The sequence below is a fragment of the Aotus nancymaae genome, unplaced genomic scaffold (assembly GCF_030222135.1).
Source record: "Aotus nancymaae isolate 86718 unplaced genomic scaffold, 86718_ANA_hifiasm-v0.15.2.pri h1tg000089l, whole genome shotgun sequence".
Taxonomy (NCBI): domain Eukaryota; kingdom Metazoa; phylum Chordata; class Mammalia; order Primates; family Aotidae; genus Aotus; species Aotus nancymaae.
The window spans coordinates 21,438,731-21,459,678 of record NW_026988504.1 but is presented as its reverse complement, the minus strand read 5'-3'; the positions used below and the strand labels follow the sequence as shown (position 1 = coordinate 21,459,678).

The window sequence follows — 20,948 nt, the reverse complement described above, 5'->3', positions numbered from 1 at the left end:
CGATGCCTACTCTCTCCCAGGTACAGTGCTTGGTGCTGACAATACAAAAGTGAATAGGCCTGGTGCTCTGTATCATAGACCTAATATTCTAGTAAGGAAGACAGAAAATAAACAAGGAGACAAAAAGATAATATACTGTAATTATGAGTGTTATAGGCAAAGTCAAGCAGATGAATGGGACAGAGCGTCACTGGGGATGGCATTTGAGCTACGGGGGTCTGGTCAGGGAAGGCTGAGACAACAATGAAGCAAGTTGGGAAAGAAGGAACAGCAAACGTAAAAGCCTGAGGCTGGGCCAGGCATGGTGGCTCACGCCTGTAATCCCAGCACTTTGGGAGGCTGAGGCAGGTAGATCACTTGAGGACAGGAGTTTGAGACCAGCCTGACCAACATGGTGAAACCCCATCTCTACTAAAAATACAAAAATTAGCTGGGTGTGGTGGTGGGCATCTGTAATCCCAGCTACTTGGGAGGCTGATGCATGAGAAGCACTTGAACCCGGGGGGCGGAAGTTTCAGTGAGCTGAGATTGAGCCACTGTACTTCAGTCCGGGTGACAGAGTGAGCCTCGGTCTCAAAAAAAAATTTAAATAAAGAAGCCTGAGGTTGGAAGGAGCTCTCTTGGACTCCTTCCAACCTCGGGCTGCAAGGAGGCCAGTGGATCAGAGCTTAGTGAGCAGAGATGTTACCCTGTCCCATCTGCTTTGAGGCCTTGGCAAGATAGGATGCCTGAGCCTGTAAAGCAGAAGCTAGACCCTGGGCAGGAGTGAACTCAACCTGGTCAGTGCTGCTCTGTGGAGCCCCGTGAGGCACACAGCCAGCATTGAGGCAGGCCGTCACTCTGCCTCCAGCTCAAGGCAGGCGCTGCAGAGCTTGTCTCTTCAACCTTCAGCATGGGTTGGTAGGCGCACAGTCACAACCTTCAAGGTCCTAGAGCATTCATTTTCAGTAAGTAAATCTTCAGGCTGTACTGAAGCATCTTCAGAATAGCAAATACGAAGAGTCTGACCCACACTGACCGTTCTGTGATTTACATGGTCATATTCAAGAAACAGTGAGGCCAATCGGATATCCATATAGAAAAATATGAGCTTTGACTTTTCTTTTTTGAGACAGAGGTTGTCACCCAGACTGAAGTGCAGTAGCGCGATCTTGGCTCACAGCAACCTCTGCCTCCCGGGTATTCTCCTGCCTCAGCCTCCCGAGTAGCTGAAACTACAGGTGCGTGCCACCACACCCAGCTAATTTTTTTGTATTTTTGTAATGATGGGGTTTCACCGTGTTAGCTAGGATGGTCTTGATTTCCTGACCTCGTGATCCGCCTGCCTCGGCCTCCCAAAGTGCTGGGATTACAGGTGTGATCCACTGCACCCAGCCAATCTTTGACTTCTAATTCACACCACACACAAAAATCAATCCCAGAGGCTGGGCATGGTGGCTCATGCCTGTAATCCCAGCACTTTGGGAGGCGGAGGTGGGCGGATCATGAGGTCAGGAGATCTAGACCATCCTGGCTAACACAGTGAAACCCTGTCTCTACTAAAAATACAAAAATTAGCCAGACATGGTGGCATACGCCTGTAGTCCCAGCTACTCAGGAGGCTGAGGCAAGAGAATCGCTTGGACCTAGGAGGCGGAGGTTGCAGTGAGCTGAGATCGTACTACTGCGCTCTAGCCTGGGCAATGATTGAGACTCAGTCTCAAAAAAAAAAAAACAAAGCTAACCATATGCCACCCAAGGACCTAGCAATTCCATTCCCAGGTATATACCCACAGAAATAAGCACCGAGGCTCTCCAAAAGCATGTACAAGAATGTTCACTACAGCTTTCTTCAGAATAGTCAAAATCTGCAAACCCAAATGTTCATTAACAGGAGAATGGATAATAGATTGTGATATATTTTTACAATGGAATACTATAGAACAATGGAAAAGAACAAACCATAGCCTCATACTATATGTACAGCTGAAGCTCACAGACGTAGTGTTCAGCGAAAGAAACCAGACACAAAAGAATACATACTGAGGCCAGGCCCAGTGGCTGACGTCTGTAATCCCAGCACTTTGGGAGGGCGAGGCAGGTGGATCATGAGGTCAAGAGATTGAGACCAGCCTGGCCAACGTGGTGAAATCCCGTCTCTACTAAAAATACAAAAATTAGCCAGGCGTGGTGGCGCGTGTCTGCAGTCCCAGCTACTCGGGGGGCTGAGGCAGGAGAATCGCTTGAACCTGCAAGGCGGAGGTTGCAGTGAGCTGAGATTGTGCCGTTGCACTCCAGCCTGGGTGACAGAGTGAGACTCTGTTTCAAAAAAAAAAAAAAAACCATACTGCATGATTCCATTTAGAGGTATGAGGTTCAACAACAGAAAAAAACTAACGCAAGGTGCTAAAAGTCAGAATGGTAGTTTTCAAGGGGCATAATGACTGGGAGAAGGTCCACAGGAGCCCCTGGTGGGCTAGACGCAATCTGTATTTTGATCTAGATGGTGGTCACAGGATGCACCTCATATGTAAATACTGACCAAGGTGGACACTGAAGATCTGGTACTTTAGATACATCATTCCTCAAAATTTCTTTAAAGGAGAACGTGGGGCAATTCCTCAGGAAAAGGATGGCCTTTTCAACAAATGGTGCTGGTTCTATTGGGTATCTACATCCTTCATACACAAAAGTTAACTCAAGAGCTAAAATGATAACATTCTGGCCAGGCGTGGTGGCTCACGCCTGTAATCCCAGCACTTTGGGAGGCCGAGGTGGGCGGATCGCCTGAGGTCAGGAGTTTGAGACCAGCCTGGCCAACATGGAGAAACCCCATCTCTATTAAAAAAAAAAAGAAGAAGAAAAAGATAACATTCTAAGAAGAAATCATGGAAGTAAATCTTTGTGACTTTGGATTAGGTAATGGGTACTTAGATACTAACACCAAAAGGAAAGTAACAAAAGAAAAACTAGATAAATTGGACTACATCAAAATTAAAAGCTTTTATGCTGCCAACAATATCACTGAAAGAGTGAACAGACAACCCACAGAATGGAGAAAATATTTGTAAATAATGTATGGGTAAGGGTCTAGAACCCAGAATATACACTATTTAAAGAACTAGCCTGGGCAACATGGTGAAACCTCATTTCTATAAAAAATACAAAAAAATTAGCCAAGCATGGTGGTATGAGCCTGTCGTCCCAGCTACTAAGGAGGTGAAGGCGGGAGGAGCACCTGAGTCCCAGAAGTTGAGGCTGCAGTGAGCCAAGATTGCACCACTGCACTCCATCCAGCCTGGGCAACAGCGAGACTCCATTTCAAAAAAAAAAAAAACTAGACAGTACAAACTGTTGGTGAGGATGTGGGGAATATAAAATGGGGCAGCTGCTTTGGAAAACAGTTTGGCAGTTCCTTAAAAGGTTAAATATAGTTATATGATCCAAAAATTCTACTCCTAGTTATACGTCCAGGAGAATCAAAAACATATGCCCACACAAAAACTTATACACGAATATTTATAGCAGCATTATTTATAATAGCCTAAAGTGGAAATAACCCAAATGTCCATCAGTTGATGCAACCATACATAAAAAGTGACATAGCCATACAGTGAAATATACAATGGGAGACTACTCAGCTATAAAAAGGAGTGATGTATTCATACACACCACAACATGGATGAACCTTAAAAACACATGCTACATGAAAGAAGCCAGACACAAAAGGTCACACATCACATAGTCTCATTTCTATGAAATGCTAGAATGGACAAATCTATAAAGATTGAAAGTAAATTAGTGGTGACCAGGAGTTGAAGGGAGAGAGATGGGAGTGATTGCTAATGGGTAGAAGGTTTCTTCCATAGGGGATTAAAAGTGTTCTACAATTAAACTGTGGTGATGATTACACAACTGTATGAATATACTAAAAAACATGGTATTATACTTTAACAGGTGAATTGTATAGTATTTGAATTCTGTCTCAATAAAGCTGTTTAAAAAAAGGGGGGTGGGGTGCCTCTGCCTGTCTATTCCATGGCTCTGGCCCCATCCTGAGTCATATGATTTACAGCAAGCTTTCCAACCCACAGCCCAGAGGCACATGCGACCCAGGATAGCTTTCAATGTGGCCCAACACAAATTCATAAACTTTCTTAAAACATTATGAGATTTTTGGCCAGGTGCGGTGGCTCATGCCTGTAATCCCAGCATTTTGGGAGGCCAAAGCAGCTGGACCATTTAAGGTCAGGAGTTCAAGACTAGCCTGGCCAACGTGGTAGAACCCTGTCTCTACTAAAAATACAGTGGCGGGTGCCTATAATCCCAGCTACTTGGGAGGCTGAGGCAGGAGAATTGCTTGAACCCAGGAGGTGGAGGTTGCAGTGAACCAAGTTCGTGCCACTGCACTCCAGCCTGGGCGACAGAGTGAAACACCACCTCAAAAACCAAAAAAACCCAAAAAAATCATGAAAATTTTTTTGGTGATTTTTTTAAAGCTAATCAGCTATCATTAGTGTTAGTGTATTTTATGTGTGGCCCAAGACAATTCTTCTTCTTCCAGTGTGACCCAGGGAAGCCAAAAGACTGGACACCCCTGATCTACAAGCTACTGCCCAGAGAAGAGCATGAATGGAGCTGAAAAAGCAAGACTAGACCCCACCCTGAGCCCCAGACCGCAGCAGGGATACACTCCCGGCTTTGTGTCCTTGTGGGAACAAGCATACAAATCTCTGCCTCTGCTTTTCATGACCCTCTTTTGCTCCCCATGGTGTGGTTTAACTGTGAAGCCAGGCCAGGCATGGGGGCTCATGCCTATAATCCTAGCACTTTGGGAGGCTGAGGTGGGAGGATCACTCCAGACTGGGCAACATGGTGAAATCCCATCTCTATTAAAAAAAAAAAAAAAAATTAGCAGGGCACGTTGGCTCTACCTGTAGTTCTAGCTACTCCAGAGACTGAAGTCGGAGGATTGCTTGAGGATGGGAGGTTGAGGCTGCGGTGAGCCGTGATTACACCACTGCACTCCAGCCTGGGTGACAGAGCAAGGCCTTATCTCAAGAAAAAACAAAGCAAAACAAAACAATTGTGACGCTTTGAAACAGAAATAGTCAGAGGCACCTAAGCCCGTAAAGGTATTTACTCTCTCTCCCATCACAGCAGCACCAGCCCTATCCGCACCGTCTCTTCCCTCTCCTGTGGACCTTCTCTGGAGGTGGCCCCGGCATTCTAGAGCAACTGCTTTCCCTCATCCTGCTGGCCAGGCCACTGGGGCTTGAACTGCAGCAGGGGCAGATACCACACACATGCTTTCCTACCCACACTCAGTAAACATCAATAACTTTGGGAAACTGCAAAGGCCAAAGAAGAAGAAATGGAAAAGACAAAAAAGCTCAAATTCACAGTCTTTGGCTTGTGCTTCATTGGGCCAGTAGTTCTCAGGCCTCTCTACTCATGGGGTTCTCTCACAGAGATCTCCAGGGCTGGCTTCCCTGAGGGGCTATATTGTCCCTGGCCTCAAACTTCTGGACTCAAGGGATCTTCCTGCCTCAACCTCCTAAGTGGCTGGGGCCGTAGGCTTGTGCCACTGCACATGGCTGGACTGGCTTATTCTAGAACAGCACTGTCCAATAGAAATACAGTATAAGCTAAAGCTTATAATTCTAAAAAATAAAAAAAGTTTTTAAAAATTTAAAAAAAGAAATACAGTACGAGCCACATATATAATTTTAAATGTTCTAGTAGCCACATTTTTTAAAAGTATGGCACATGTTCTCAAGATCTCCTGGGGCTGAAGAAATAGGTGAAATTAATTTTAATAATATATTTTATTTAACCCAATATATCCAAAATCTTTTTTTTTTTTTTTTTTTTTTAAGACAAGGTCTCACTCTGCCACCCAGGCTGGAATACAGTGGTGCAATCACCATAGCTCATTGCAGCCTCAACCTTCTGGGCTCAAGCCATCCCACCACCTCAGCCTCCCCGGTAGCTGGAACTACACGCACACACCACCATGTCCAGCTAACTTTTATATTTTTTGTGGAGACGGAATCTCACTTTGTTGCCAAGGCTGGTCTCCAACTCCTGGGCTCAAGCAATCCTCCTTCCTTGGCCTCCCAAAGCGCTGGGATTACAGGTGTGAGCCTCTATGCCTAGCCCCCAAATATTTTCATTTTAACATGCAATCCATAAAAAAGGGAGATTTTCTATTCTTTTATCATGCTAAGTTGTTGAAATCTAGCACTTATTTTACATGGCACATCTCCATGTGGACTTGCTACATTTTAAATGTTTAACAGCCAAGCGTGGCTGGTAGGTGCCATATTGGACAGTACAGCTCTAAAACCTGGGTCATGCTGCAAAATGAGTATGTTCAAGGCCCAGTATTTTATAAAAATATTAATTTAATAGGCTGAGTGCGTTGGCTCATACCTGTAATCCCAGCACTTTGGGAGGCCGAGGCAAGTGGATTGAGACCAGCCTGGTCAACGTGGTGAAACCCCATCTCTACTAAAAATACAAAAATTAGCTGGGCATGGTGGTGGGCACCTGTAATCCCAGCTACTCAGGAGGCTGAGGCAGGAGAATCACTTGAACCCGGGAGGCGAAGGTGGCAGTGAGCAGAGATTGTGCCACTGCACTGTAGCCTGGGCAACAGAGCAAGACTCCATCTCAAAAAAAAAAAAAATTTAATAATAATGAGTACTAAGGAGGAAATGAAGGTTCAGAGAACTGAAGTGGCTTGCCCAAGGACTTAGCTGGTGAGTGGTAATGGTTAAAGAGCTGAGACTGCGGTCAGATGAGAATGATCTTCACAGAGTGACATGAAAATGACAAGAGATACAAACGGGAAGTGATCAGCCCAGTGCCTGGCTTACATCTATAGCTCACATGCCAAGAAACATGAGCCCCACCATCACGATGCTATTAACACTGTCACCACACAGGGAGAGGAAGGCTAACAGGGAGAAGGCAGAGACCACTCGGGGTCACTAGCTGGGGAAACTCTGCCTCAGCTGACATTTCCCAAGACTGCCCCCGGAATGGCTTGCACCACTCACCGGACTGGTGGGTGAGGAAACTACCAGCTTTGGTCCAGCTCCATCATGTTTCGGGGCCTTCTGTGGGCCATTCCCTGGGCCCACTGCTCTGGCTGTCTCGCTGACAATACTAGAAGGCTGCTGGCCTGAGGCGCTCTCTGCAGGCACAGCTTGGGCAGTGCCCAGCTGCTGTAAGTCCAGGGTGCTGGGCGACTGGGGATGCGGCTCCTGCGGGTGGACATCATCTTGAGTTCCAGAGGCCGCCTGGGCAGGAAGGGGCTCTGCAGGTGCCTCACAGTGCGCATGTGTGCTGGTGTCGAGGCCACGGAGGGAGAGAGTGGCCTGTGGTGTGGGGATCTCCGTTTCTTGGCTCAGTCCGTTGGTTGGCACAGAGTTTACCTGGGCTTTGCTGAATTCCAACAATACCCTAGAAGTTTTTAAACAAAGAAACCTGTGTGACAGGTTGTGACAATGCCCAAGGCTATCAGGGTAGAGGGAAAAAGGAAAAACTGCTGTTTTATGATTTAAAACAACCCACACCCTCTTAATTATCCACTGCACTGCCCTCACACAGTCCTCCTCTGACACTCCCACCACTTTCTTCCTGGCCAGGATTTAGGCAGACTGGGTGGACAGGTGATTTGTGGAGCCCAGGATATCAGGTGAAGAAGCTCCCACAGCAGACAAAGAGGACTTGGTGTGAATGGGGACTTACTGGCATTCTGAGTAGGCTAGCTGTGGGCCTGGAGAGCTTGCTCAGCCAAACACACAGTTGTGTGGGCCATCCTTTCCCCAAACACAGTCTGCAGCAGAGCCTCCGGGGACAGAGAGTCTCAGAACAGGCCTCCTCCACAGCACAGGGAGCTGAGGCGCCAGGACTCTGTACCCTGGAACAGGGACTAGGAGAAGCGAGGGCTAACAGGTTTCCTAAGCGAGGTCATCCTTTGTTCCTGGGCAGGCACTGGGACAGCAGAGCTGGGGGAGGCGCAAGGGCTGGTCCCCTCAGAGCTGGACTGGGTGTGGAGACAGCAAAGCCTCACATTCCCAGAAACTGCTGCTGGAGCTCAGTGTACAGCAGGTGTGTGAGGGTGGATATGAGTACACACGAAATGTGCTCCTGCTCACTCTCCATTGTGGGACTGCTACTCCCTGTCTCCTCCATGGTGCTTCCTGGGGCCACAGGGAGCAAGTTACTGCCTTGGTACATGTGCATGCACACATACACTCACACATAAACAATGCACAGAAACATGCTCTGGGCCTTCTGGAATGTGCACTGACTAGCAACTGCTCCTCCCTCTCTGAGGCTTCTGAAGAGCCAAGCTTCATTTTGAAAATAAACCTGTTTGCTATCTCTTCTGCTTATAAAACCAGTGGAGCACGTCATGGGCAAATGCAGGTTCAGATGGCCACAGGCTGTCTGAACAAATGAAAATCAGTCTGAGAAAATGCAGGTTCAGACGGCCACAGGCTGTCTGAGCAAATGAAAATCAGTCTGAGCAAATGCAGATTCAGATGGCCACAGGCTGTCTGAGGCCCAAAAGCCTGCATGCATCTGCCCTGATGGCTTGGACTAGGTCCAGAAGACACATGAAGCTCCCCTTAATTTGGGCTTATGGAAATGAGGATTTTAGAATCCAAGTTGCTCACCTGGTTTTCTTCCCAGTGAGCTCTGCTCTTACCTATACCATCTTAACCCCAAACAACATTTCAAGACATTATAGTCAAGAATAGGTGGCCAATCCACACATGTATAAGTAACTGATTTTGGCCAGGCTCGGTGGCTCACGCTTGTAATCTCAGCACTTTGGGAGGTCAAGGTCAGTGGATTACAAGGTCAGGAGTTCAGGACTAGCCTGGCCAAGATGGTGAAACCCCGTCTCTACTAAAAATACAAAAAGCAGCCAGGCATGGTGGTGGGTGCCTGTAATCCCAGCTACTCAGGAGACTGAGGCAGAGAATTGCTTGAATCTGGGAGATGGAAGTTGCAGTGAGCCAAGATCACACCACTGCACTCCAGCCTGGGTGACAGAGGGAGACTCTGTTTACAAAAAAAAAAAAGTAACTGATTTTCAACATAGACACCAATACATTTTAATGGGGAGAGAATAGCCTTTTCAACAACGGTGCTGAGATAAGTGAGTGGGTCACATGCAAAAGAAAAAAGCTAGACTGCTATCTCACATTATATACAAAAATTAGCTCAAAATGGATTAAAGATCTAAATGTAAGAGCTAAAACCTTAAAGCTTTTAGAAGGAAAGAGAGGTATAAACTTCATGTCTTTGGATTAGGCAATGGTTTCTTAGATGTGAGATCTGCACCATAAGCAAGCAATAAAAAATAAATTGACCAGTCACGGTGGCTCATGCCTATAATCCCAGCACTTTGGGAGGCCGAGGTGGGTGGATCACGAGGTCAGGAGTTCAACACCAGCCAGACCAACATAGCGAAACCCTGTCTCTACTAAAAATACAAAAAAAATTAGACGGGCGTGGTGGCAGGCACCTGTAGTACAGCTACTTGGGAGGCTGAGGCAGGAGAATTGCTTGAACCCAGGACGCGGAGGTTACAGTGAGGTGAGATCATACCACTGCACTCCAGCTTGGGTGACACTGCAAGACTCTGTCTGAATAAATAAATGTTATCCCAGCAGTTTGGGAGGCCAAGACGGGTGGATCACCTGAGGCCAAGAGTTTGAGACCAGCCTGGCCTACATGGTGAAACCCCATCTCTACTAAAAATACTAAAATTAGCTAGGCGTGGTGGCACACACCTGTAATCCCAGCTACTTAGGGGGCTGAGGCAGGAGGATCGCTTGAACCCGGGAGGGAGAGACTGCAGTGAGCCGAGATTGCGCCACTGCACTCCAGCCTGGGCAACAGAGTAAGACTCTGTCTCAAAAAACAAAAACAAAAAATGTTTGTGTTTTAAAGGATACTATCAAGAAGGTAAAAAGCAAAAAACAAAAAACAAAAAAACAACTCACAGAATGGGGGGAAATATTTTTAAATTACATAGAAGGCCCTATTATCCAGAATATATACAGAACTCTTACAAATCAACAATAAAAAGATAAATAACCAAAATTTTTAATTTTTATTTATTTATTTTTTTAAAAGACGGGGTTTCACCATGTTGGTTAGGCTGGTCTTGAACTCCCGACCTCAGGTGATCCGCCCGCCTTGGCCTCCAAAGTGCTTGGATTACAGGCGTGAGCCACCACGCCCGGCCATAACTAAATTTTTAAATGGGCAAAGGATCTGAACATACATTTCTCCAAAGAAGATATTCAAATGTTCGATAAGCACATGAAAAGATACTCAACATCATTAGTCAAAGAGAAATGCAAATCAAAACTACAATGAGATACTATTTTATACCCACTGGGATGGTTGTAATAAAAAAGAAAATAACAAGGGTTGGCAAAGATGTAGAAATATTATAACTTGTATATATTAGTGGTGAGAATGTAAAATGACATAACTACTACAGAAAACAATTTAGTAATTCCTCAAAAAGTTAAACATAGAGGTACATACGACCCAGCAATTCCACCCCTAGGTATATAACTAAGAGAATTAAAAACATATGGTGGAGCATGGTGGCTCATGCCTGTAATCCTAGCACTTTGGGAGGCTGAGGTGGACAGATCACGAGGTCAGGAATTCGAGAACAGCCTGACCAACGTGGTGAAATCCCGTCTCTACTTAAAATACAAAAAATTAGCTGGGCATGGTGGCGGGCACCTGTAATCCCAGCTACTCGGGAGGCTGAGGCAGAGAATTGCTTGAATCTGGGAGGTGGAAGTTGCAGTGAGCCAAGATCGCACCACTGCACTCCAGCCTGGGCAACAAAGTGAGACTCTGTCTCAAAAACAAAAAACAAAAAATGGTATGTCTACCCAGCCTGGGTGCAGTGGCTCATGCCTGTAATCCCAGCACTTTGGGAGGTGGAGATGGGCAGATCACCTGAGGTCAGGGGTTCACCTGGCCAACATTAGTGAAACCCTTTCTTATAAGTACAAAAATTAGCTGTGTGTGGTGTCGGGCACCTGTAGTCCCAGCTACCTGGGAGGCTGAGGGAGGAGAATCACTTGAACCCAGGAGGCAGAGGTTGCAGTGAGCTGAGATCACGCCACTGCACTCTGGCCTGGGTGACAGTGAGACTTCATCTCAAATAAATAAATAAATAAATAAATAAATAAAATTAAATAAGAGCACAATAAAATACAACAATACCACCGACAGAGCACTATTGATTCCTATGCACCAGGGACCATTCTAAGTACTTAAAACTAAGTACTTAGACCCTCTAGACTATACCTACGCCACTCAGTGATTATTATAACATAGATCCAATCTGCACGGAAGAAGCTATTCAGGACAGTCAATCCTCCATTCACTAGGCAAACTGCAATTTGGTTTCTGCTAAACAGAACCACTTTATATTAATAAATTTCATTTTGAACGTTGTGTCTTTTATACTTTCTTTACATTTAATTTGTGGATGTTTTGATTTTATACGTGTAATGATAGGCACAAGGAATTTATGTCTAATTTAAAGTTACAAATATTTAAATAATGTAAAAACTTTAATGAACTCTAAGTGTCGGTGAGAACAGTTTACCCTTGAAATATACACTTCAAGAAATGCTGGTCTCTGTGGATGCTCAAGGACTGACTTCAAGGCCTAGCTTGATGAATGCTGGTGCTGGTTGTGTGTTTGTGCCTCTGTGTGTCTTATGTTTGCCAGTTCCTCATGCCACTGTCCAGTATGCATCTATACATCCTGACCCTTTTCCCTCCAATTTCCCCATAATAGCCGGGACAACACTTCCTACACAGAGAGGATGGTTACTGATTCAGTGACCTTAAGCTGGAATTTTCCAATCACAAGACACATGAGACAAAGGCGAGACACATGACAAGGGGATGGCTGGCTGGTCTGCAGAGGAAGCAGACATACAGGAAGGGCTAAGACAGGTGAGTGAGCCTAAGTCATGCCCTATGCCTGGGTCACACTGCAGGCCTGTCATGCCACGGTCCCAGTGGTCACTGGAGACAGAGACTATTCCTCCCCAATGTATTCTATCTAAATCCCTCCATTTAACATTTGAAAACTCCACCTAATGTGCTCAGAAGCCATTTCTGGGCCTACCAGACAATCTCCTATGTGTCGTTCACTAACAGGTATCTGATTTGATTCTCAAATAGCCCCACGAGGGAATCTCCATTTTACAGATGAGTAAACAGAGCCCCAGAAAGAGTCAGCAATATGCCTAACCTTCCTAGGCTTGTAAGTGGTGGAACAGGACTTGAAACTAGGTCTGCTCCAAGCCCAGTCCATTACACCACCCAATGCTGGTACTCCTCCTATGCTGGGTGAGAATCCTGGAGGGACCTGAACCAAGGCGAGACCGCAGGAGGAGTGGAAAGAAGGTTGTCCCAAACACAGGCTGATGGAACATGGACCAACTGAAGGAGGCTTTAAATAAAAAGTTCCCATTTTCCACTTATCAGATGAGCAAATATCCAAAAGTTTGCTAACACCATCAGTTGGCAAGGCTGAGACACAAGGACGTTCCTGGTGGTGTATAAGTGGGCAATTATCTGTGAACATTCCATATTAATCTATCCTTTTGCTCAGGAGTTTTGCATCTGGAAGTTTACTGAACAGAGATACCTACACAGAACTAAATGACCGCATACACAAGGTTATTTATGAAAACAAAGACCCCAGCACCCATTAAATACTGGCCTGATTAAGTAAACTAAGGTACATTCATAGACTGGGACAATATGCAATAGAAAAAAAAGAATGAGGCTGGGCAGGGTGGCTCACACCTGTAATCCCAGCACTTTGGGAGCCTGAGACAGGAGGATCTCTTGAGCCCAGGAGTTCAAGACCAGCCTGGGCAACATAGTGAGACCCCCGTCTCTATAAAAAATAAAAACAAAAATAAAAAATAAATGAAGAAACTCTGATATGAAAAGATCTTCTCTAAAATAAGATATAGAACAGTATGTAGATACTGCCTTTGTAGGGGAGAAAGCAACAAATAAGGAAGAAATTTTAAAAATCTTTATACTGGTATTTGTTGTAGATGCATTTAGAAATTTGGAAGAATATATAGGAAATTAATCATTATGGTTGTAGGAGTGGGAGGAAAGAACAGGGTAGAGGGAGAACAGGATGCGAAGGGCTTTTACTATACATATTTTAGATTTGTTTTAACTATATAAAAATGGATTATCTAGCAAAAAAATTTTAGAAGGCTGTGTGAAGAACTGTCTGCCCCAGCTCCCTCTCCAGTCAAGTTCATCTGCCCCATGTACTCTTCCACACACCTGTCTGTCCCCACCTGTCCACCACCTCCTGCACACAGCACTCAGGTCCTGTGTCCCCAAGGTCTTCTGTGAAGTCACACTCATGCATTATGTTTCATCTATTTGTTGGAAGTTTTAAATATGCTCTGACCTACTAGTTTCCTTCCTTTTCTTCTAGAAGAAGACAACAATATTTTACACTGTGCCTTGCAGTGACTAAGTAACTTGCTTTTTTGTTGTTTTTGTTTTATTTTATTATTATTTCTACATTTAGAGATTGGATCTTGCTACATTGCCCAGGCTGACCTCGAACTCCTGGGCTCAAGCAATCCTCTTGCCTTAGCCTCCCAAGTGTTCGGATTTCAGGTGTGAGCTACTGCACTCGGCCAAGTAACTTGCTAAAAGTCACCGAGGCAGAGCTGGGGCCCAAACCAGCTCTGAGCTGTTCTAAGTCCACTCTCTCCACTATGCCTGTGTTGCCTGCTCCCAGCAACTCCAATTCCTGGAGAAGGCGATGTCTCCCTTGGCTTTCTTGAATTACTACTAGAGTTCAGTGACAATCACATGTTACAGGAAGAAAGGGAGGAAGAGAGGAAAGAAAGGAGGGAGGAGAGAGGGTAGGAAGGAGTGGGGGGAGGGTACTCACTCTTGCAGAGACCGGTCTGAGTCCTCAGCGTTTGCTGTGCCCAGGTCTGAGTCGTAGGACATGGGCTCCTCGCAACGGTCTGGACTCTTGGAGCCATTCTCTTGGAGTAAGCAGCTATCAGAGTTTAGGCTGCAGGACAGCTGGGATGAACTGGCCGTGTCCAGGCTGAGGGAGGAGGCAGTGAGCTTCTGGTTCCTCCGGATCTTATGACCCGAGTGCTGGACTTCAATGTCCTCAGAGCCTGAGGAATGGGAAATGGAATCCAGAGACTCCTTCCGCTGTAGTTCTGCACCAGAGGTAGAGAGAGGGTCCAGCTCAGAAAGCGGGCAAAGCCCAGACAGGGCCAGTGGGGTAAGCGTCCACTCGTTTAAGATGGCAGACTTGTAGGAGAGTTCGAAGGACAAGGACGTGAGGCCCTGCAGGAAGCTCAGGAGGAACTCGCCCTCCTCGGCGTCCCGGAGCAGGGCGGTGGGCTGGTAGTACTCGCGCAAGCGGGCCTGCTCCTGCAGCAGCAGCTTCAGGTAGCACTCCATCAGGCCATCGTTCAGGGCCAGCCGTAGCCATGCCCGGCAGCGGCCCACGTCCGTGTTGACAAATGTCAGGTGCTCCAACTCTGAGATGATGTGTCTGCAAAAGGAGAATAGATGTGTTTCAAGAAATCACCCCAAATCATGGAGATGTGCTTATCCCCTGGTTAGCAGGAACGAGGAATAACCACTGCAAATAGATATAGGCATGAAGAATTCTTGGATCATAGTGTTTTAGGCCAAATGTGTTGGCTCACACCTGTAATCCCAGCACTTTGGGACGTCAAGGCAGGTGAATCACTTGAGCTCAGGAGTTCGAGACCAGCCTGGGCAACAGGACAAAACTCCGTCTCAACAACAACAACTAAACAGTCAGATGTGGTGGCTTGCACATGTAGTCCCAGCTACTCAGGAGGATGAGGCAGGAGAATTGCCTGAACCTGGGAGGTGGAGATTGTAATGAGCTGAGATCTCGCCATTGCACTCCAGCCTGGGCAACGAGCGAAACTCCAGCTCAAAAAAAAAAAAAAGTGACTTGACCACAATCATGCAGACTGCAGGGTAGATGTTCTGCACGAGATCAGACCCCAGGTGTACCAAACTCAGTCCTAGAATGCCTCGGTCTGATGTACATGCCCTCCTCTGAGCTACCACAGTCCCTTGTGCGTTTCTATCTCCCCCATGGGAATATAGACCGCACTCTACTAGGCTCAGTGAGTAAGCTCCAGGAGCTTCAGCTCAGTAAATGTTGACCAGATGACAGACTCAAGGAAAGACAGAGTGAGATAAGGGGACAACTAGAAAGCCACTGTTACCCAGGAAAGAAGAGGAACCTGAGATGGGGCAGTGGCAGTCGGCATGGAAAGGAAGATCAGAGACTGACAAGGCTTCTTTGGGCTCAAGGTGGCATTTAGTGGTCCTTAGAGACACAGTGCCAGCTACTTGCTCAAAAGCCCAGATAGAGGCCAGAGATAAGTGTCTCAGGGTGAACATTCATATGCTCCTTCCTGATTCCAGTCTTTAATAAAAATAACCCCATACCTCCTTAAGAGATAAGATTTACAACTCAGATGTTTGAACAATCTAAGGCAGGGTCAGCAAACGTTTTCTGTAAAGGACCAGATAGTAAATACTTTAGGCTTTGCAGGCCACACAACCTCTGTTGTAACTACATAACTCTGCCCCAGTGTGGCACAAAGGCTGTTCCTGCTAAAGGTGACCAGTCCCAGGGCTCAAAGCAGCCACTGCTCTTGCCTGAGTGCTGAGGGTCTCCAGATCTGCTGGCACACTGGCTGGGAAGCTTGGTCTAGAGATAAACCTTTCTAGAAGACACTTTCAACCCTACCTCACCCTATCTCTATGCTACAACACAGGGCATCTCTGTTGGCTTCCTAAATAGCTGGGGAGGAAAAGCCAAGTGTCCCATACTCTGCTGATCCTCCCCATAGCAAAACTTCTCCAGCTAATCTCACTTGTGGGTGACAGCTTTCAGGAGGGGCCAGAAGACAGGCTGGGGCAGAGGCTTCTGGTGGGCACTTTTCTTCCTTTTTCCTCCGGCCTCAGCTCGGATGTGCTTGGCGTGCAGGCCATGGATAAAAACAGCCTCCAGGGCACTGCACATGGTATTGGCATCTCCATCTTCACTAGTGACCACTGTATCGAGGGACACATACTGCTTCTGCAAGGCCTTCACGGATCCCACCAGCTTCTTCTTGATGACCTAGGCAACGCCAAACAGAACACAGGTCTTTAGCAGAAAATTCTATGGAGATTCCCTAGAGTGTAATTCTTTGCCTGTTGCCAAATACATGTGCAACCACATGCACACACATCTATAGGTAGGTCTATAGATTCCTTCTGCAAAATTAGCACATTGTTAACTATAGCAAAGAAAGATAAAGCATAGAGAAGAAAAGGAAAATCACACACATTGCCCAGAGATAATTATTGTTATTGTTGTTTTACACATCCTTCAGTGTAGACCCTTTTTGATTTTTAGCCCAAACTTACGTGAACTTAGAGCCATATAATCTTGCGTTTAAATTTAGCCCCATCATAGCTGCAGCAATGGGAGCTTGGGTAAACCCATCTAGGACAAGGGTGGGGCTTCCCAGCTTTTTTACCTAAACAAGTTTCTGTAGAGAATCAATAAGCTAAGAGGAAAACAAAAACAATCCCCCCCCACCCACCCCCGCCCCACAGCAATAAAAAACGTGAGGAGATCAGGAGCCTGGTTTATATTAAGAAAGATCCTAGGCTGGGTGTGGTGGCTCACGCCCGTAATCCTAGCACTTTGGGATGCTAGAGGCAGGAGAACTGCTTGAGCCCAGGAGTTCAAGGCTGCAGTGAGCTGTGATGACACCACTGTACTCCAGCTTGGGCAATGTAGCAAGACTTTGTCTCAAAAAAAGAAAGAAAAGGCCAAAAAGGCCGAGCGTGGTGGCTCACACCTGCAATACCAGCACTTTGGGAGGCCGAGGCAGGTGGATCACAAGGTCAGGAGTTCAAGACCAGCCTGGTCAACATAATGAATAAGTTATACTTAGCAGTATACTGCTAAGGGACCCATCTCTACTGAAAAACACAAAAAAATTAGCAGAGCATGGTAGTGCGAGCCTGTCATCCCAGCTACTGGGGAGGCTGAGACAGGAGAAATGTTTGAATCCAGGAGGCAGAGGTTGCAGTGAGCCAAGATCTCACTACTGACTCGAGCTTGGGCGACAGAGCGAGACTTCGTATTTTTTTTTTTTTAAAAAAGAAAGAAAGAAAAGAGGGGGGAAAAAAAAGAAAGATCCTAGGTCTGGAAGCCACAGGACTAGGCTCAGTCCTAGCCATCAGTAACTAGATGGGCCTCCTCAGACATTTCACTTAACGTCTCTGAGTCTCAATTTCCTCATCTATTAAAGTAGAAATAATACTTTCTGATCTATAGCACTATAAAGATTGCTCCTGAGGGCAGGACTACCTTTTTTTTTAGGGAAGTGGTTTCCTTTGAAAACCAGAAAACCTAATAGATAAATTATAAAAGAGTCGAGGCGCAGTGGCTCATGACTGTAATCCCAACACTTTGGGATGAGCCTGGCAAACATGATGAAACCCATCTCTACTAAAAATGCAAAAATCAGCTGGGTGTGATGGTGAGTGCCTGTAATCTCAGCTACTTAGGAGGCTGAGGCAGGAGAATCGCTTGAACCCAGGAGGCAGAGGTTGTAGTGAGCTGAGATCACGCCACTGCACTACAGCCTGGGTGGCAGAGCCGAGACTCTGTCTCAAAAAAAAAAAAAAAAGAAAAAAACATAAATATGTATATAAAAGAGCTGAGTGTGGTACTAAGACCAGTGTTTTATTCATCCTTGTGTCAACATTTGGCACTGTGCCTGGCACATAGAAATACTCGATAAATGTTCGTTAAATGAATACACCACAAAATGTATATAAAGTCTTCTGGAAATACAGAGTAAAAATTGAGCATAATTATAAGTATGTGAAAATCACATAAGTGTTTGGAAAAGGACTGGAAGGAATTGAAGAAAAACTGGTTTGAATTGTTAGGTGATAGGATTATGGATATATATTTTAATCTTTTATTTTGATTTCAGCCAAAACAACAAATGTTAATAATCTTTGAAAAGTTAAATTTTAAAAAAGTAACAGCTTTAATGAGACATAATTCATATACCATAAAATGCACTCATTTAAAGTACATAGTTCAATTGTTTCTAGTACATTCACACAATTATGCAACCATCACTACTATCTAATTTTAGAAGATTTTATGGCTGGGCACAGTGGCTCATACCTGTAATCCCAGCACTTTGGGAGGCCAAGGCAGGTGGATCACCTGAGGTTAGGAGTTCGAGACCAGCCTGGCCACCATGGAGAAACCTGTCTCTACTAAAAATACAAAAAGTATAATATTTTCAAGCATGTATCAGTACTTCATCCCTTTTTATTGCCAGATAATACTCCACTGCATAGATATACCACATTTTATCATTCATTCATTGGTTAACGACATCTGGGTTGTTTCTACTCTTTTGCTATTATTAACAATGCTGCTATGAACATCCATGTACAAGTTTTTGGGTGGATTTATATTTCCAGTTCCCTTGGGTATATACCTAGGAGTGGAATTGTGTATGTAACCCTATGTTTAACTTACCGAGAAACTGCCAAACTGTTAACCAACGTGGCTGTACTATTTTACATTCCCACCAGAAATATGAGTCCCAGTCTCTCCACATTGTTGCCAGCACTAGTTACTGACTTTTTACGACAGCCATCCTAGTGGGTGTGAAGTAGTGGCTCACTGTGGCTTTGATGTGCATTTCCCTGATGTGTAATGATAATGGGCATCTTTACTGGTCATGTGTATATCTTCTGTGCCTATTCAAATCCTTTACCCATTTTATAACTGGAAGATTTGTCTTTTTATTGAGTTATAAGTGTTCTATATATGTTCTGGATACTAGACTCTTATCAGATATTTGATTTGCAAATGTTATCTCCCATTTTGTGGGCTGTCTTTTCATTTCTTAATAGTATCCTTTGAAGCTCAAAAGTTTTTTAATCTTGAAAAAGTCTAATGTTAAATGTTCTTTTCAATGCAAGATGTTATTAGTAAATTATCTTAAAAAAAGTACATAACACACTTCATTCAACTGTGCCTACTAGGTGTTGGGTTAGGGTATACAGAGAGAAATACGGCATACCCTCAAGAAACGCATACCCTCATGGAGTCAGTTTATGCAGCTGCTGTTAAAAGGCTGAGTTGGCCAGGGCTCTGCCCTAGCTCTGGAGGGTCCTGGGGAGGGATTCAGCCGGTACTGGGGTGGTACAGTTGGGGTGCGGAGGGGAGGGAAGAGCCTCTGCATGAAAGCCAGCTGGGAGACAGGTGGAGCTGGACTCTCCTGTGGCCAGCAGGGGAAAGGCACAGCTCTGGGGGCTATAGTTCCTTTCAAGCAGAGAGTTCTCTGAGCTGGGAAGCAGCAGTGAGGAGGAAAGGGAAATCCTGGCCTCTCCCAGAAAGTGACCTCAGTATACTGCTAAGGGACCAGCCCCAAAGCTACCTGACTTTCTGCCTCTCCAGGGGAACCGACAGCTACATCCACAGAGTGCCTGAGACATCCCAGGAGGGTGTAAAGGGCTCTCCAAGACAGAGTCCTAGGGGGTTCTCGTGAACTGGTCACAAATAATTACATTTAGAAAATCCTAGAAAATGGTAAATGTTCAGATACATGTAAGTTCACCAGCTTACCCCCATTACTGAAACAACAAGGGAATATCTGTTTCCCACCAATTCAATGCACTGGCCAGACTGTGACCAAATCATGGCCTAAGGGCACAGGGCTGAATGGAAATCCTTGGTCTTCAGGTAACTGATCTTAAATTCCCACTGCTTTTTGTAAATTCCCATCTTACCACCAATAAGGTGATCTAGAAAGGACAGGGTTTCCTCGGAGCCTACTTGTGTTGTAACATTTTCCTCTAACTGGCCTCTCTTGCAGGGCAGTGCCCATTCATTTCGAAGTGAGCCAAGCCAAAGAAATGACCGTCCCCTGCAGCCCCTCCCCACCTTTGATCCTCTCTCGCCCACCTACCGGGATGGCAGCCCGGGGGTCCAGTCCATTCTCTACCACTGAGAGCATCTCCACTCACACAGCTGCTCCCTTGGAGAATCACATAACACCTGAAGAGACAGATGGCAGCCAGATGAATGGGTGGCCAGCTCCCCACCAGGCAGAGTCCATTCCCAGCAAGCAGTAGGAGGTCAGCCCCTCTCACTCAACACAAAAGTAAAAACTGAGAGTGGATTTGAAGGAAGGAGAGCCCAGAGGGCTCAGTCCTTGGGAGGCAAGGAGTCCTGGGTGCCAGGGGTGGATCCACCCCAAGGAGTGGGTGGTAAAGGCAATTCACATCAAATGCTGCCCGGAAAGCCAGGGCCCTGGAGGATCGAAACCTGTAAGCAGGGAATGACAGGCTGATGCAGATACAGAGCTGTGGGTTCAAGGGGGAGGATGCAGCTGAAGGTGGAAGGAACCCACTGGGACCAGGAAGCAGGGGCTTACAAGTCACATTCAGGGGCTGAGTCCTGCAACACCCTGCCCCCACCCCTCACTCTTGTCCCAGTCCAATGTCGGCCAGCTCAGCAGTAAAATGTACAACTGGAATGGCTTTGAAAAGGAAGGGCTCCCTTGCTACACTTCTTCTCCTTTGGGCTTCAAGGGTCTGGCTTGAGTGGCATACAGGGGCTCGTCTAATCGTGACAACCACGAGGTCTCATCGCAATCTGCCACTAACCAGGTAGGTATGCGCAGACCTCTTAGATGGAGAATGTGTAAAACGCCTGTCACAGGGCCTGATATGTACCTGTACCTGGTGTCTGTCATTCCAGCGGATGTGACCACCTAAATCTACAGACCAAG

At 45.9% G+C, this 20,948-nt stretch overlaps 1 protein-coding gene across 5 annotated transcripts in view; it reads right to left on the bottom strand.

Annotated features, from left to right (window-relative positions):
• The window catches only part of PLEKHM1 (pleckstrin homology and RUN domain containing M1), a 53,854-nt gene that overhangs the window by 28,470 nt on the left and 4,436 nt on the right, over positions 1 to 20,948 (bottom strand). For 4 of the 5 annotated variants that reach the window (XM_064369238.1, XM_064369240.1, XM_064369241.1 and 1 more), the window contains exons 2-5: positions 20,124 to 20,212; positions 15,996 to 16,243; positions 13,997 to 14,623; positions 7,044 to 7,449 (exon numbers count right to left, since the gene is read on the bottom strand). In XM_064369238.1, coding sequence (XP_064225308.1) covers positions 7,044 to 7,449; positions 13,997 to 14,623; positions 15,996 to 16,243; positions 20,124 to 20,171 — 1,329 coding nt within the window. In that variant the 5' untranslated portion in view covers positions 20,172 to 20,212. Of the gene's footprint in view, positions 1 to 7,043; positions 7,450 to 13,996; positions 14,624 to 15,951; positions 16,244 to 20,123; positions 20,213 to 20,948 lie in introns of those variants that run through there. The other variant, XM_064369242.1, reaches the window with a different exon arrangement.